General features: G+C 36.8%; 1 protein-coding gene and 1 pseudogene across 2 annotated transcripts in view; one reads left to right on the top strand and one right to left on the bottom strand.

The window, feature by feature from the left end:
- Window positions 1-11036, top strand: part of GOLPH3L (golgi phosphoprotein 3 like) — a 35292-nt gene extending 24256 nt beyond the window's left edge. For both annotated transcript variants that reach the window (XM_054580978.1, XM_054580976.1), the window contains 2 exons: window positions 357-471; window positions 8783-11036. In XM_054580978.1, the coding sequence (XP_054436953.1) occupies window positions 357-471; window positions 8783-9210 (543 nt within the window). In that variant the 3' untranslated portion in view covers window positions 9211-11036. The remainder of the gene's footprint in view (window positions 1-356; window positions 472-8782) is intronic.
- Window positions 11037-15265: 4229 nt separating this feature from the next.
- LOC129076819 (pre-mRNA-splicing factor 38A-like) lies at window positions 15266-16237 on the bottom strand (annotated as a pseudogene).
- Window positions 16238-19046: the final 2809 nt, after the last annotated feature.

Genomic DNA, 19046 nt, shown 5'->3' with positions numbered 1-19046 from the left:
ATCCCATATCACTTAAAACCTTTAAAACCTCTTCCCCAAAACTGGCTTCTTTTCCTGATTTTCATACCTTTATTAATTGTTTTACGTGTAGGTTTTCCAGACTTGAAGAGTTGTTATGGAATCTTTTCTCCATTATCATTTATATGGGGTTTGCCACTAGGGCCCACTTCAAATGTTATTTTGTCTCCCCTCTATCACCTTATACTAGATCTGTCAACTCTGAGAACAGGGACAGTATCCTATGCTGCTTTGCATTTTCTACAACACTTAACCAATAATGTATATATGGTATATTGAAAGATTTTAATTTAAATGAAGTGAATGAACCAGGGTCCCTTGTTTCTTCTTCCTAAAAGGTACTACTGAAGTCAGACAGCCCAACGGGTGATGTTTTACTGGATGAAACTCTCAAACACATCAAAGCCACTGAACCCACGGAAACTGTCCAGACATGGATAGAGCTACTCACTGGTAAGATGGCTCAAAATGATTCAGAAATCCCACATTTTGTAATCTTTATCCTACTCTTAATGTCAGGAAAAGAAATACAGAAATTCAAGGGGCTTGATAAGGTATATATGGTTCACTGTTTAACTGTACTAATGAGCAGTTAAAAGCATGGTTAATCAATACCTAAAGTTTTCCAAAGCTTCACCTTTACTTCTACCACCCTATCCTCTGAGCTCTTTAATAGCGTTCTTCACAAGAAAAATTTTTAACATCTTTTTTGTATACAATTCACATACCGTACAGTTGACCTATTTATAGTAAAAAATTAAATGGATTTTAGTATATTCACACAATTGTGAAACTCTCCATCACAATCTTAAGTTTAGTACATTTTTATCAACCCCAAAATAAAACCCGTACTCCTTTGCAGTTTTCCCCACATTTCCCCCAACCCTCTTTCCCAGCTCTAGACACTCCACTAATCTACATTTTGTCTTTATAGATTTTCTTATTCCATATATTTCATAGTTGGAATCATACAGCTTAAGGGTTTTTATTGTGACCGGCTTCTTAAAATAATGTGTTCAAAGTCTGTTCATGTTGTGTGGGATTTATCAATACTTCATTCCTTTTTTCTTTTTTAAAGGCAAGTTCAAAAACTTTAATGTAAATAACTAGAAATCTACGGCCTAAAATTTTAGGAGGATCTTCAGTAGGGCACTTTGGGGTCCCAACCAATATCATCATCTGAAACAGTTTTTAATGGCAATTTTTTTTGAGATATTTGTAAAATCACATGCAGTTGTGAGAAATAATACAGAGAGGTCACTTAAAGGCTTTGTCCAGAATCTCCCACTTGTAGCATTTTACAAAATTATAGTATAATATATAACAACCAGGGTATTGATGCAATCTGCCAATCTTACTAGAATTTCCCCAGTTTTAACTTGACTCTTCTATATTGCCAAATATTTTGTATGGATGTGCCATATTTGTTTTTTCATTCATAAACTGATAGACATCTGGATCATTTTAATTTTGGCTATTATGAATATTGCTGTTATGAGTATTCATGGAAAAAGTTTTCTATAGATATGTTTTAATTTCTTTTAGGTATATAGTTAACTTTTTTATTGTGGTAAAATATAGAGAGCATAATATTTATTATTTTAACCATTTGTAAGCGACATTAAATACATTCACACTCTTGTATAACCATCACGTTTCTCTATACTCAGAGCTTTCTCATCATTCCAAACATCCCTTTTCCTGCCTCCCCTCATTGCCTGGCAACCTCTCATCTACTTTTTGTCTCTATGAATTTTCCTTTACTAGGTAACTCATATAAGTGGAATCATATAATATTTGTTCTTCTATATCTAGCTTATTTCATTAAGCATATTTTCAAGGTCCATTCATGGTGTAGCATATATCGAAATCTTATTCCTTTTTATGGGTAAATAATATTCCATTGTCTGTATATACCACATTGTGTTTATTCATTTCATCTATCGATAGATACTTGGGTTCCACCTTTTGGCTATTACAGATAATGCTGCTCTGAACATTGGTATACCAATATCTGTTCATGTCCCTGCTTTTCATTCTTTTGGCTATATACCTAGGAATAGAATTACTGGAGCATATGATAGTTCTGTGTTTTGAGAAACTGTCAAACTGTTTTCTACAGAGGCTGCACCCTTTTACATTCTAATCAGTCATGCATGAGGATTTCTTCACATCTTCATCAACACTTTTTATTTTCTTTCTTTCTTTTTTTAAATTATAGCCATCCTGGTAGGTACAAAGTGGTATCTCGTTGTTGTTTTTTAAGATTTTTACAAATTTTTTTCTCGTATGAAAATTTTTTAGATCTATTCTCTTAGTAACTTCCAAATACAAAACAGAGTGTTATTAACTATGCCATGCTGCTATACCTTACATCCCAGGACTTACTTATTTTGTAATTTGAAGTTTGTACCTTTTGACCACGTTCACACATTTTGCCCACCCTTCCCTCCACAACCCCCATCTCTGACAATCACCAGTCTGTTCTGTCAGTGATTTGGTATGGAGGAGGTTAAATTCCACATGTAAGTGAGATCATATGGTGTTTGTCTTTCTCTATCTGACATTTAACACTTAGTATGAGATCCGTTCATATCTCAAATGGCAAGATTTCATTCTCTTTTTTATGGCTAAATAATATTCTAGTGTGTGTGTCCATCCCATTTTCTTTTTCCATTCACCCATCAATGGACAGTTAGATTGCCTCCATGCTTTCTTATTATAACTAATGCTGCAATGAACATGAGAGTTCATACATCTTTTCAAGTTAGTAGTTTCATTTCCTTTGGATAAATACCCAGAAATGGAATTGCTGGATCTTATGGTAGTTCTATTTTTAATTTTTTGAGGAAACTCCATACTGTTTTCTATAGTGACTACACCAGTTTGCATTCCCACTAACTGTACACAAATATTCCTTTTTCTCCACATTCTCATCAATTTGTTATTACTTATCTTTTTGGTGATAGCCATTCTTACAAATATGAAGTGATATCTCATTGTGGTTTTGATATTTATTTCCCCAATGATTAGTGATGTTGAGCAATTTTTCATACATCTGTTGGCTCTCTGTATGTCCTCTTTGGAAAAATGTCTATTCAGATTTTTTGCCATTTGATTTTATGTTACGTTCCTTAGATAAATTTCACTTGGTCATGGTGAATAATTCTTTTAATACACTGTTGGATTCAGTTTGTTAATATTTTATTAATGATTTTTACATCTATATTCATAAGGGTTATTGGTGTGTGATTTGATCTAAAGTGAGTCTGTTATAGACAGCATATAGTTGTATCATGTTTTTTAACCCATTCTGCCAATCTTTACTTTGTGATTGAATAGCTTAGTACATTTACATTTAAATGAATTACTGATAAGGAGACACTTCTGTCATTTTGCTGGGGGGTTTTTGCTGTTGCTGTTTGTTTTCTATATGCCTTACAGCTTTATATTCCCCTCATTTGCTGCATTACTGTCTTCTTTTGTGTTTAGTTGTTTTTTTGTAGTGAAACATTTTGATTTCCTTTCATTTTTTTTTGTGTACATTCCATGGCTGTTTTCTTTGTTGTTACCATCAGGGTTACATATAGCATCCTAAATCGATAACAGCCTAATTTGAATTTATACCAACTTAACATCAATTACATACAAAAATTCTGCTCCTATACTGCTCCATCCCACCCTCTTTTTGTTTTAATGTCATTGATTATATCTTTATAGATTGTGTGCCCAGTTACATAGATTAATAATTGCTTTTAATGTATTTATCTTTTAAAGCAAACAGAAAATAGAAAATGGTGTTACAGCCAAAATTATAATAATACCAGCTTTTATAGTTGTCTGTGTACTTAATTAGAGATTTCTGTGTCTTCATACTGCCTCCAGTTACTGTCTAGCTTTCATTTCAACCTGCAGGACTCGTTTTTAACATTTCTGGCAGGCAAGTCTATAGAGTGGTAACAAACTTCCTCAGTTTTTGTTTATCTGGGAAAGTCTTAATTTCTCTCTCATTTTTGAAGGGCAGCTTTTCTAGATATAGAATTCTCAGTTGACAGGGGTTTGGGTATTTTTGTCCCCTCTTTCCCCCCTACCCCCCAGCCCAGCTCTTTGAATATATCAGCCCATAACCTCTGGCCTCCAAAGTTTTTGATGAGGAATCTGCTGATAATCTTATTGAGGGTCCCTTGTATGTGATAACTCACTTTCCCCTTCTTGCTTTCAAGATTTTTTTTTGGCTTTCAACTGTTTGATTATAATATGTCTCACTATGGATGTTTTATTCAACATTGAGTTTGTTAAGCTTCCTGGATTTGTAGATTCATATCCTCCATCAAATTTGGAGTTTCAGGCATTACTTTTTCAGCTATTCTTTCTTCCCCCTTTTCCTACTCTTCTCCTTCTGTAATTTCCACAATGCAAATCTTGGTCCATTTGACAGTGTCCTAGAGGCTCCTTAGGCTCTATTCCTTTTTCTCCCCACTTGTTTTATTTCTGTTCCTTAGAATACATAGTTTTAATGGTCCTATTTTGAAGTTTTCTGATTCTTTCTTTCGCCTGTTTAAGTCTTCTTTTGAACCAGTATAGTGTATTTTTCATTTCAGTTAATGTATTTAAACACTGGATTTTCATTTTGGTTCCTCTATAGAATTCCTGTCTCTTTCTTAATATTCTCATTTGTTCATATATTATTTTCCTGTCTTTGTCCATGTCTTCCTTTAGCTGTTTGAAAATCTTTGAGACAGTTGTTTTTCAAGTATTTATCTAGTAAATATGAGATATGTGCTTTCTCAGGTACACATTATGTCAGTATCTTTTGTTCCTTTGAATGGGCCATACTTTCCTATTTCTTTGTATTTCTTGTGATTTTGCTTGTTGTTGTCATTGTTGTTGTTGTTGAGAATTGGACATTTGAATCTTATAATGTTGTAACTCTGGAAATCAGAATGTACCTATTCCCCAAGGGTGAGGCTGTTATTTTTATTGTTGTATGGTGTCTCTGCGCCATAGATTAGACGTGGTGAAAATTTCAGACTCAGGTGTTTTCTGAGGCTGTATCATTTCCTGAGCAAGCCCAGTGGCTTTCTAAAATGTAGTTGTTTTTAATGTAAAAGAAGAACCACAGTACTTATTTTTTAAATCCCCTGAGGCTGCTTCAGCTGGTGGGGATTGTAACAGTGGCAACCAGCCTCTATTTGCATATCAGCTGTCAGAAGCTGTAATCCATAATCAGAACAGAGAGCTAAATATTTCAAGGACAAGGTCATTATTACCCACCTTGACTCCAACAAGCTGCACCAAAACCACAGATTGCTGCCCTATAGCTGCCTAACATGAGGCTGGGTACTGAGTAGACACTACAGTGCTGCAAGCTGAAATTGACCCACATTAACCACAATTTGCCAGCCTTGGAACCTACAACCATTCATATAGTCTCCAGACCTCCAGAATAGTTATTTAAAAGATAGTTCTACTATCACAGTTATCATTTAGGTGGAGATGGATTTCTAGTACCTCCTACTCTGCTGTTGTTCCTTACATCATATCTCAATGATTAGCATTTTAAGAACTTTATTATCTATATCCAGTTTGTTATTAGGGCCCACTTCAAATATTATTTTTGTTTCCCATACTAGATTTTTAACTTCTGGAGGACTGGAATAGGAAACTATGTTTTCACAGTTAGTAACATCATTTTACATTTATTCCTATCACCAGTGTGAGTTTCAGTTCCTCCACATCCTAATTACTTGTTATTGTTTATTTTATTTTAGTCGCCCTAGTGAGTATATAGTAATATCTTACTGTGATTTTATTTGTATTTCCATAATGACTAATGATACTGAGCATCTTTATATGTGCTTATTGGCAATTTGTACACCTTCTTTGGAGAGTTGTCCATTTAAATCTTTTACCCATTTTTAATTGGTTTTACCTTTTTGCTATTGAGTTGTACTTTTTTAATCTATTTGAGATACAAATCCCTTATCAGATACTGATTTGCAAAAGTTTTGTTCTTTTCTGTGGGTTGTCTTTTTACTTTGTTGATGGTGTTCTTTGAAGCATAAAAGTTTTAAGCTTTGATACATTTCAATTAATCTTTTTTTCTTTTGTTGCCTGTGCTTTGGATGTAATATCTAAGAGACCATTCCCTAACTCAACATCATGAATATTTAATCCTCTATATTCTTCTAAGAGTTTTATAGCTTCTGCTCTTTTGTTTAGGACTATTATCCATTTTGTGTTAACTGTTGTATATGTTGTTAGGCAAGGCTCCAGCTTAATTCTTTCTCATGATCTCTACTGTGTTCTAGTTGTCCTAGAATTGTTTTTTGGAAAGACTATTCTTAAATCATTTGACCATAAATGTAAGGGTTTATTTCTGGACTCTTCCATTGATCTGTATGTCTATTCTTATGCAGTGCTATACTGATCTGTATGTCTATTCTTATGCAGTGCTATACTATCTTATAGTTTTGTAGTAGTTTTGAAATCAGGAAGTATTAATCCTCCAACTTTGTTCTTTTTCAATGTTATTTTGGATATTCTGGGTCCTTTGCATTTCCATATGAATTATGGAATCAGCTAGTCAATTTCTGCAATAAAGCAAGTTAGAATTTTAATAGGGATCATATTGAATCAGTTTGGAGAATATTGCTATATTAATAATAATGTCTTCCAACCCATGAACATGGGATGTCTTGCCATTTATTTACATCTTCTGTAATTTCTTTTAACAGTATTTTATCATTTTCAGTGCATGTCTTGTACTTCTTTTGTTAAATTTATTCATAAGTATTTTGTTCTTTTTTTTATATTTTATTTATTTTTTAAAGAGGGGGAAGGGAGGGAGAAAGAGAGGGAGAGAAACATCAGTGTGTGGTTGCCTCTCATGCGCTGTCTACTGGGGACGTGGCCTGCAACCCAGGCATGTGCCCCGATTGGGAATTGAACTGGCAATCCTTTGGTTTGCCAGGCCAGCACTCAATACATTAAGACACACCAGCCAGGGCAGTATTTTGCTCTTTTTTGATGCTATTGTAAATGTAATTGTTTTCTTTATTTTATTTTCCAGTTCTTCATTACTAATGTATAGAAACTCAATTGACTTACATGTATTAATTTTGTATCCTGAAACCTTGCTGAACTTATTAGTTGTAATAGTTTTTAAATGTATTCCTTAGATTTTTCTGTATACAAGATCATGCCATCTGAAGATAAAAATAGTTTAACTTCTCCCTCTCTAATCTGGTTACCTTTATATCTTATTCTTGCCTAATTTCCCTGGTCAGAACCTCCAGTACAGTTCTAAATAGAAGTGATGAGAATGGACACCCTTGTCTTATTCCTGATCTTAGCTCAACAGCAGCCTTTCACCATTAAGTATGATGCTAGCTGTGGGTTTTTCATAAATTCCCACTATCAGACTGAGGAAATGCCTACCTATTTGTAGTTTCTTGAGCGTTGTTATCATATAAGGATGTTGGGTCTTGTGAAATACTTTTTTTGTGTATATTGAGATGATTTTATTTTTTATTTTTGCTTTTTCTTCTACTGATATGGCATATTACATAATTGGAGGTTTTGGATGTTAAAACAACCTTACATTTCTGGTATAAGTCCTATGTGGATTTGCTTTGCTAGTATTTTGTTGAGTATTTTGTACCTGTATTCATAAGGAATATTGACATGTAGTTTTCTAGTGATATCTTTGTTTTTGGTACTAGAGTAATACCGTATAGATTAAGGAAATGTTCCCTCCTCTTCTGTTCTTTGAAAGAGTTTGTGAGGGATTGGTATTAAATCTTTAAATGTTTGGTAGAATTACCAGAAAAGCCATCTTAGCCACACTTTGTAGGAAGTTTTAAAATTACTTATTCAGTCTACTTACTTGTAGATCTATTCAGTTTTCTCTTTATTCTTCAGTCAATTTAGGTAATTTGTGTGTTTTAAGAAATTTGTCCATTTTCTCTAGTTTATCTTAATTTGTTGGTGTACTGTTGTTTATACTATCCCCTTATTACCTTTTTTATTTCTTTAAGGTCAGTAGTGATATCTCCTCTTTCACTCCTAATTTTGGTAACTTGGATCTTCTCTCTTTGTTTCCTGGGTCAGTCTAAGCTTATCAGGTTCACTTATCTTTTCAGTGAACCAACTTTTGATGTATTGATTTTCTCTGTTGTTTTTATTTTCTCTATTTCCACTGTAATTTTTATCATTTCCTTTCTTCTGCTTGCTTTGCGTTTAGTGTGCTCATTTTTTTTTCCTAGTTTTTTAAAGGTAGATTAGGTTATTGATTTGATGACGTTTCTAGAATAGCACTTGGGGTCATAAATTTTCCTCTTGACACTGCTTTATGCTGCATCCCATCAGTTTTGGTATGTGTGTTTTCATTTTCATTCAACTCAGAGTATTTCTTAAATTTCCCTTGTGATTTCTTCTTTGATCCATTGGTTATTTCAGAATATGTTGTTTAATTTCCATATATTTTTGAATTTTCCAAATTTCCTCCTGTTAACAAATTTTATTTAATTCCATTGTGGTTGGATAGCATAATTTGTATATTTTTAGTCCTTTTAAATTTTCTAGGCTTGTTTTAAATTTATAAAGGCCTAGCATATGGTTTTTCCTGGAGAATATTCCATGTGCACTTGAGAAGGATGTATATTTTGCTGTTATAGGGTTGAATACTCTGTAAGATGTCTTGTTTGTTAGGTCTGGTTAGTTTATAGTGTTGTTCCAAGTTTACTGTTTCTTTTCCCCATAGGCGAGACCTGGAACCCCTTCAAATTACAATACCAGCTGAGAAATGTAAGAGAGCGAATTGCAAAGAACCTGGTAGAGAAAGGCATTCTAACCACTGAGAAGCAGAATTTCCTCCTATTTGACATGACTACTCATCCAGTGACTAATACAACAGAGAAACAGCGACTAGTGAAAAAACTTCAAGATAGCGTTCTAGAGCGGTGGGTAAATGATCCTCAGCGTATGGACAAGCGAACACTAGCACTCCTGGTGCTAGCCCACTCCTCTGATGTGCTAGAAAATGTCTTCTCCTCTCTGACAGATGACAAGTATGACGTAGCAATGAATCGAGCCAAGGACCTAGTAGAACTGGACCCTGAAGTGGAGGGAACAAAGCACAGTGCCACAGAGATGATCTGGGCTGTGTTGGCAGCCTTCAATAAATCCTAAAGCCAACAGATGGCTTTCTCGTTTTTCCCCTGCTGGCCTGATGACTGTCAGAGACACTCTCACTGAGTTTTGTGTAATAAGACGTTTTTCATCATTTTTCTTTCCTTTTTTTGAATCAGACTTGTGATTTGGGGAGAGCAACTTCAGAGCTTCTCCATAGACCTTGATCTTTATAAACAGACTTTATTTCTCCCTATACTTTCACTCCAGAGGTGAATAAACTGGGTAAGCCCACACACACCCAATAAACATTTTCTCTCATTTCTTAGTTCACTTCCATCTAGTGTGCTTTTGAATAAGCAAGATTATCTAAGTGGGATTTGGTGTTCTCCAGCCACAGAATGTGAATGAGATGTAGAGAAAACCATTTATTACATTTTTAGAAGTCTGTTTTCTATCTTAAATACATGTTTTCAGTCTTTGAGATTCTGCTAGGTAATGTAGCTTATTGAAATAACTGCCTCTTTGAATAAGGGTCAATGGAAACAAACTAATTTTTGGAGCAGGTTGTCTCTGAGATTGTATGTCCTGCTAGTGATTTTCTCACTTCCCTATTCTAACATAATGAAAGTATTCCAAATTTGATCACCGGGTTATCTTAGTCCTAGAGCCAGAAATAGATTCTATCCTCTTTCTTAGCATTATTCCATTCCATCATGAGGACAGAAGTCCAAATGAAAAAAATATCTCTCTCAATCACCTCCTTCATGCAATCAGCATTAAAATTCATAAGGGAAGGAAGTGGTATCAGAATTTCTACCCTTTCATGACTGTCCTGATTTCTCCAGACAACTTTAAATCTCACTGCTGTGATTGAATTGACTTGTAAATTTCAATTACTGAATAGCAGCTAGTCCTAAATCTAGATAGTATATCTAAACTCCAGGTCTTCCTGTTTCCTTCTTTTGGCTTTCTACATAAATTAATAGATCCCGTCTATATTTAAGCAGTCTGGAAGCCATTTTGTCTATATTTAATCCACAGATACCTTTCTAGTCACTATTCTTGTCTCAACACAACCATCTTTCTAGGCAAATCTTTAAAATGCTTTTTTCAATTTAGTAGTGAGTGCAAAAAAGCTTATTAAGAAAAATCGTATTTGGGAAGGTCAGTTTGGTGACAAAAGCATACTGATAATAAAGTTCAGTATTTGGGACAGAAAGTGGACAGGAACCAAGTTGTGCTAATATTGAGCATTTCTTATGCTTGTAATAGATCCTGCCTCTTAACCATTACAGAGAAATAGGCTGTCAAAGGGCTAATACAGGTGACTCAGATCTGATATTAAGTATTCCTGATCAGAAATAATTAAATCACAACTTCCATCTTCCCCAAACCTGTTTAACCTTACAAAATTCCCCAACCCAGTACTTCAGTTGTCACTTAAGTAACTGGAGAAATAAATTTTAATGTGAAACAAATTCTCAATGTGAGGGTGAGTAGAGCTTTAGTCTGGCTCTCTAAAAATTCAAAAACCAGTCCATGTGTTGTTTCTACCTTAGTTTTTCTTTCCATTTGAACAATTCGGCATGAATTGATACCAGGTTTTTCTGTGGAAAGTTTCAGCTTGATTGGGGTACATGGAAGTTGAGTTGAATTCTTTCTTGCAACTCTTAGTAATGTTTATTTTTATATTGTATCTCAAAATGGTATCTTCAGTTTGAATCTACAGAATGTTGACTACAAAACACCTTCTCGTTTAAAGCATATGGCCTTCATATTTCTGTATAATAAAGATAATTATTGGCTCTCTGGTCTCTGTGCAGTTTTACACCTTGAGTTATTTTAACTGAAAATAAGAACTTTTCACATAAGGCCTTTACATTAGGATACCAACCTCTGTTTCATCCTGTGTAGAAAATTAGAATACACAAATAGCATAGATAGAGTAGGGGTAGGGAGCACCAAAGCTAACCTGAATACTAACCAATGTTGTAAGGTTCAAATAATGTCTCCATCCTAACCAGAATGACTTACCCAATTATATACCATTATTACCATTAAGAGAATGTATTACGTTCTGTCCTATTAATACCTACTTGTGAATGACACCTGAATTTATCTAAGGGTTGGAAGTCTTTAAGTTTCTAATGTAGATAACATGTGTAACTACAACAGCGTTAACAATATGTGAAAAGATAATTGTGCTTGTAATTAGCTTATTCTTCCCCTCTTTATAAAGTCTACAGGACAAGGGACAATAAGAAATATAGTTAACTAAGATTGTTTATACTTGTTATTTTAATTTCAGACAAAGCATTGTTCCCATAGTCCATTCTTTATACAATGTTTCTCAATGTTCTCTGCAAAGATGACTGCACCAAAATAATCTTGGGGGGTGGAGAATGGGTACATTGCTAAAATCAAGATTTCTAGTAAATCAGTCTAATGAGGTTGAGGGCTTAGGAAGCTGCATTTTAAACTCGGTCTTGAAAAGCTTGCATATTAAATTGAGAACCCTGCTCTATATTTTATTGCCTACAGTCCATTCATCCAAAAAATATTGGGTACTTAAAAATTTGCCCTGGCTGATGTGACTCAGTGGATTGAACATCACCCAGTGAACCAAAAGGTCACCAGTTCGATTCCCAACCAGGGCACAGGTCTAAGTTGCAGGACAGGTCCCCAGTAAGGGGCGTGCAAGAGACAACCAGCTGATAGTTCTCTCCCTCTCTTCCTCCCTCCCCTCTCTCTAAAAATAAATCAATAAAAATCTTTAAAAAAATTAACTGGCACTTGTTTGCTAGGTGCTCATTATAAAAAATTGTATAGGACACAATTTCAGCTCCCAAGAACTCAGCATAAGACACTGTGTGATAGATGCTCAAATAGAAGCATGAACTTAGTATTTGGAAGCACAAAGAAATAACATTCTTACTGGGAACATTAGGAAAGCATTTATTTATGGTAGTTTTTGTATATTGAGCACTTTTCTTGTAAGGTACTATGCTAAAGGCTTTAGATATTATTTCATGTATTCCTCACAACACTGAAAACCCCATATGCTTATTTTAAAGAAAACTTGGAGAGGTAATGAGGCTTACCTGAAGACAGTGCAGAGCTTCAAGCACATGCTTTTTTAAAAAGTATATTATATTGATTATGCTATTACAGTTGTCCCAATTTTTTCCCCTTCACCCCCTCTGCTCAGTACCCGCTTCCCTCCAGCAACCCACCCCCTTAGTTCATGTTCATGGGTCATGCATGTAAGTTCTTTGGCTTCTCCATTTCCTATTCTTTTTTTTTTTTTAAGTATATTTTATGGATTATGCTATCACAGTTGTCCCATTTTTTCCTTTTTTTTCCCTCCCCTTTTTTCCCCTCCACTCTGAACCCCCCTCCCATCAGCATTCCCCCCCACCCTTAGTTCATGTCCATAGGTTGTACACATAAGTTCTTTGGGTTTCATTTCCTATATATTCTTAATCTCCCCATTTATTTTGTACCTATCAATTATGCTTCTTATTCTCTTTACCTTTTCCCCTATTCTTCCCCATCCTCCTCCCTGCTGATAACCCTCCCTGTGATGTCCATTTCTGTGATTCTGTTCCTGTTCTTGTTGTCTGTTTAGTTTTTGTTTTTTAGATTCAGTTGTTGATAACTTGTGAGTTTGTTGTCATCTTAATGTTCATAGTTTTGATCTTCTTTCTCTAAGGTAAGTCCCTTTAACATTTCATATAATAAGGGCTTGCTGATGATGAACTCCTTGAACTTTACCTTATGTGGGAAGCACTGTATTTGCCCTTTCGTTCTAAATGATAGCTTTGCTAGATAGTGTAATCTTGGATGTAGGTCCTTGCCTTTCATGACTTTGAATACTTCTTTCCAGCCCCTTCTTGCCTCTAAGGTTTCTTTTGAGAAATCAGCTGATCATCTTATGGGAACTCCTTTGTGGGTAACTGTCTCCTTTTCTCTTGCTGTTTTTAAGATTCTCTCCTTATCTTTAATCTTGGATAATATAATTATAATGGGCCTTGGTGTGTGCTTCCTTAGGTCCAACTTCTTTGGGACTCTCTGAGCTTCCTGGATTTCCTTTGCCAGATTGGGGAAGTTCTTCTTCATTATTTTTTCAAATAATTTTTCAATTTCTTGCTCTTCCTCTTCTCTTCTGAGCACCCCTATGATTCAGATGTTGGAACATTTATAGTTGTCTTGGAGGTTCCTAAGCCTCACCTCATTTTTTTGGATTCTTATTTCTTCATTCTGTTCTGGTTGAATGTTTATGTCTTCCTTCTGCTCCAAATCATTGATTTGAGTCCCAGTTTCCTTCCCTTCACGTTGGTTACCTGTATATTTTTATTTCACTTCAGATATGCTTCACTTTTTCCTTTGTTTTGCAACCACATTCAACCATTTCTTCAAGCATCCTGATTACCAGTGTTTTGAACTCTGCACCTGATAGGTTGGCTCTCTCTTCATCATTTAGCTCTATTTTTAGAGTTTTGGGGGTTTTTTGTTTTTTTGCAAATAGAGGTGCTTATATTTAATTTTTAAAGGCAGTCTTATATAGTTGTATGATAAACCGTGATAGTTCTGGTGGACTTTTATTAGCTGAAGTATCATCAGAAGAATCACTGGAGAATCTGAAATCACAAGCATGATACCTAAGTACTTTAAAATTGCTGCAAAAATCCTTCAGTTCAAGCATGCAATAGAATATGAATCCTGTGACCAGATATGGCTTCCCAGGAAACTGGATCCGTACTGTGTGAGGCAGTTGGTATTCAGAATTCTTGCTGGGACCAGAGCTGCAGGAAGCCATTCAATCACTTTTCCATTTTTAGAGGAGGAAAGGTAAGTACAATAAATGAAACTTTTCCAACAAAGACCCTGATACCTTGATTATCAGAGCTCATGAACATTTTTCAGTCCTTCGCTTCTGCATCCTTAGACTTCTTCTTCTAATTCTTTCTGATGGTTCGTTTCAGTTTTTAATCATGATCACATTTCTTCCTCTCACCAGTGTTGCTCTTGCCTGTGACTGATACTGCTTTTTCCTACATATACACACAACCCCTGGGCAATCTGTTTATTTCTACACATCCACAATTACCTAAACATTGTCAATTCATGGCTAAATCACTATACTCAACTCCAGTTCCTATTTCCAACTGTCTGGGATTTGTCTACCTATACCATAGGTGTCTCACATTAAACTTTTAAGTTAAACTGAGTGCATCACTTTCACTACCACAACTCTCACTAACTGCCCCTGTAAAACCTGGTCTCTTCCAGCTGTATTTTCTGGCTTTGTGAATATCAGTATTTTCCAGCAATTCAGGTCGGAACCCTGAGTGATGCTAATTTCTCTTCATCAAACCGTTTCAGTGTTGTTACTCTACTGCTACTGGCTAGACTGGAATAATGGTAATTCTTGTAGAATAAAGGCTAAACATCTTAACCTGGAATTCAAGGCTTGTGTAGAAGAAACAACACTATAAGAATGCTGTAAATAGGTTTTAAATTTTACTGTTTGTTGAACTGTTAAATGCAACTGGGTTAAACAATCCATAAGAAGCCTTACCTTTGCATCCTTTTTTTACAAAACTGCTGCTAATCAGTCAGTTTTCATGTTTACTATCACTTGCCACTGCTGGGGAAAAAACTTGGCACTAATATATTTTACTAACTTGATCTTTGAATATAATAGTAGCTGTACGAATCTTAGGATTCTCAGAACAGTTCCAATCATGGAGCAAACCAAAAACTAAACTATAGAAAGTTGGAAAATGGGTGTTTAAAATTTAATAACAAAAGGATCACTAGGTGGTTACATCCTCAAATCCTCAATATTGATTGTACAAAGGGGTCAAAAGTAGCCCTTGGGGAGCATTATCCCTCAAACATGGAAAAGTATTCAAAAAAGAGATAGAAAATTCAGTACCTCTTTCATTTAAAAAAAGAAGAAGAAGGTGGAGAAACTTTTAGGTGTAAAAAAAAAAGGAAAGCTAAAATATTCTCATAGCTGCCTCGGGAGTAGATCTTAATCCTTCTACATAGAGAGATGCCTTCATATCTGCAGTAGGCCATTTGGGCTAAATCCAAACTGAGTCTATTACTCATTCCCTCTCTGACTCTTCTTGTGTCTTTTTGTAGATCTTTTAGGAGACTTTGAGTGACTCCTGTGTCTGTGACTACAGTGATGACCTGGGGACTTGGAACAGGATCTGTGCCCTCTGTCTCAGGACCTGCTGTGGTGGTGGTGTGGACTCTTGCTCTGATGCCTTTCTCCACAAGGGGAGGGGCTCTTTTGGGAGACCAACTCAGCCTTCTGGGAGACTGGCTCCTACTTCTGTAGCACAGTGTGGGGGAGCAACGGGGCTTGTCCGAGTCTTGGCAACTTCTTCTCCAGTGATCAGGTGATGGTACTCTCTCCATCTTCTCATCTTCCTCTTCCTCCTTCACTGGACTCCACATCACCCTTGTCCTCTTCTAGAGCACTAACCTGAGGCTCCAACTGCTCAGCTTCCTCTAGCACCTAGTGTTTTTGTAGCCAGGACAAAATGATATCACAGACTCTCTCACTGTGCAGTAGTTCATCAATGAACTCATCTACATGTATCAGTTCAAACTCCCCATTTCAATTCTGGCTCTTAACTTTCCTATATTCATTGTACAGAGGCTCCAAATACTTGTAGCAATCAATTGCAGTGCCTGTCAGCCTCATGTAAAGTGCTCCCAACATATGAACATAATTGAAGTATTCATTTTTTTTTAACTCAAAAATGATATCCTTCTCCGGTTGCATTTGAAGCACCTTTAAGATCAAACACAGATAGGGAGCTGGCTTTACATTGCTACCATAGACACCACCCACAAACCTTAACTCCATGGTTTTATTGACTACAACTTCAGCCATCAGCCCAAAGCACTCCTCTTTCCAGTACTTGGATTCAAAGATTCTAGTCCGAATGATCTTCTCCACCAGATACTGAGGGTTGGTGCTGTGGATGCTGTGTGCATCCTTTACCCTATGGTTAGCCATTTTAGAATGCCTTCAGTTCTATTTATGTCAAGTCCTTTACTGTGTCATATCCAGGTTTTAAACACACACACACACACACACACACACACACACACACACACACACACACACACACACCCCCCCTTCCCGCCCCCCCCCCGATCTGTTCTTTCATTTAGGCCATATTTCTTTGTCTCGGCACTCCTGTAAGGTTCTAAGGGACGGAGCCTTAGGTATTTGCCAGGGTGGAGCAACTCACCTCGCTGTGTTGTGGTGCTCTGTGTAGGGATGGGACCAGAGAGGGAACAATGCCTCTTGCTCGGCTCTCGCCCACTTTCAGTCACTTCCCCTGCTACCCACAAGCAAACTGGGCCCTTCTGCTGCTGATTCCCCAGTGGGTGGGATTGTGTATGTTCTAGGACCCCATAGGTCTCCAAAGAACTCTCCTGTGAGGCTGGGAGTTTCTCCCGCCAATGTGGGACCGCCAGCCACCATCTCACCCACCTGGTCCTCCAGCTGCCACCTTGCCGCGCATCCTCTCCTCAGGCTGCCCATCTCCGCACCTCCTACTGGTCTGGATGAATGTTTCTTCTTTAGCTTCTTGGTTGTCGGACTTCCATACAGTTCAATTTTCTGGCAGATCTTGTTGTTTTTGTTTTTAAATTTGTCGTCCTCCTTTTGGTTGTGCAGGGAGGCAAAGTGTATCTACCTATGCTTCCATCTTGGCCAAAAGTTTTCTCCTATACTATTCTTAACATCCCCGTCTATTTTGTATCTACCAATTATGCTTCTTTTCCCCATTCTTTCCCTTCCCCCTCCCTGCTTATAACCCTCCAAATGATCTCCATGACTTTGTTCCTGTTATAGTTGTTTGCTTAGTTTTTGTTTTTAAGATTCAGTTGTTGATAGTTTGTTGTCATTTTAATGTCCATAGTTTTTATCTTTTTCTTAGATAAGTCCTTTTAAGATTTCATATAAAAAGAGCTTGGCAATGATGAACTCCTCTAGTTTTACCTTGTCTGAGAAGCACTTTATCTGTCCTTTCATTCCAAATGAGAGCTTTGCTAGATAGGGTAATCTTGGTTGTAGGTCCGTGCTTTTTATCACTTTGTATACTTCTTACCAGTCCCTTTTGCCTGCACAGTTTCTTTTGAGAAATCTGCTGACAGTCTTGTGGAAACTCCTTTGTAACTGTCCCCTTTTCTCTTGCTGCTTTTAAGATTCTCTATCTTTAACCTTTGGCATTTTAACTATGATGTGTCTTGGTGTGATCCTCTTTGGATCCAACTTGTTTTGGATTCTCTGTGCTTCCTGGACTTGTATGTCTATTTGCTTTGCCAAATTAGGGAAGTTTTCTTCCATTATTTTTTCAAATAAGTTTTCAATTTCTTGCTCTTCCTCTCCTCCTTCTGGTATCCCTATGATTGAAATGTTGATACTTTTGGAAATGTGCCAGAGTCATCTTATTCTCTTCTTGTTTTTTTTGTTTTTTTGGTGTTTTTTTTTTTGTTTGCTTGTTTCTTCTTTCTATTCTGGTTAACTGTTTATGTCTTCCTTATGTTACAACTCATTGATTTGAACCTTGGCTTCCTTCCCTTCACTCTTGGTTCCCTGTGGATTTTTCTTCATTTCACTTAGTGTAGCCTTCATTTCTTCCCTTATGCTTGTGCCGTACTCAGTGAGTTCTCTGAGCATCCTTATCACCAATGTCTTGAACTTTGCATCTGATAAGTTGGCTATCTTCATTTCATTTAGTTCTTTTTCTGGGGTTCTGTTCTGTTCTTCCATTTAGGCCATGTTTCTTTGTCTTCTTAATTTGGCAGCCTCCCTGTGTTTGTTTCTGTGTATTAGGTAGAGCTGTTTTGACTCCCTATCGTAGCACACCTGTTAAGTTGTATGGGGCAGAGCCTTAGGTTTTTGCCAGGCCAGGACAACCCCCTTCATTGCTTTGTGTCTCTGTGGCCATGGGAAGGGTTGGCCAAGGAGACAATGCTGCTGCCTGGCTGCTGGAGGCTTGCTCAACACTTGCACCATTTCCAGTCACTTTACGTGCTCTCTGTATGCAACTGGAGCCCTTTTAGCTGTTGCCCTGGTGGTGGTTCTGAGTGGGTGGGTTTGTGTACATTCTAGGACTGTGCAAGCCCTTTAAAACAGACTCTCCTGAGACTGTCAGTTTCTTCCGCTGTCCCAACCCTCACTGGTTTTATAGCGAGAAGTTATGTGGCCTTATTTTCCAGGTGCTGGAACCATGAGCTGCACAGTCTGACTGGAACTGGGATCACTTTCTCCCCAGGCATCCCTCCCAATTTTTATCCACCACATGTGAATGTAGGAACAGCTGTTCTGCTGGCCACTTCTGCCACTCCCTTGCTGTGGCTGCTGCCGCCTCCACACTGCATCCTCTCTAACCCGGCTCTCAGTCTCTACCTCTCCTACTTGTCCGGATAAATATGGCTTCTTTAAATCCTTGGTTGTCAGACTTCCACACAACTCAATTTCCTGGCAGTTCTGGGTGTTTTTCGTTTTCAGGTTAGTTGTGATCCTTATGGTTGTGCAAGGAAGCAAAGCATATCTACCTACACCTCCATCTTGACTGGAAGTCTAAACACATGCTTTTTCTCTGCTACTTCTGCCTCCATTTAAACTCAGTTTTGAAGAATTTTTTCACATTGAAAAGAGCTGAGACTATTCAGGGCAAAGGAAACAATATGTACAAAATAATTTTAATATGCTGGAATTTCATGAATGTGAGTCCTTTTCACATATCTCTGGATTTCCAAAAGATGCCATTCTAAAAGAATATGTATATTCAGGCTGTAGACTAAAGTTTTTGAAACCTTCACTTATTCTTTCTCTGGTGCTTTTATTTATA

The sequence above is a fragment of the Pteronotus mesoamericanus genome, unplaced genomic scaffold (assembly GCF_021234165.1).
Source record: "Pteronotus mesoamericanus isolate MK-2021 breed Mesoamerican mustached bat unplaced genomic scaffold, CSHL_Meso_final contig_647, whole genome shotgun sequence".
Classification (NCBI taxonomy): Eukaryota; Metazoa; Chordata; class Mammalia; order Chiroptera; family Mormoopidae; genus Pteronotus; species Pteronotus mesoamericanus.
Note: the sequence above shows the minus strand (reverse complement) of the source record. Positions and strands in the feature narration are given on the sequence as shown.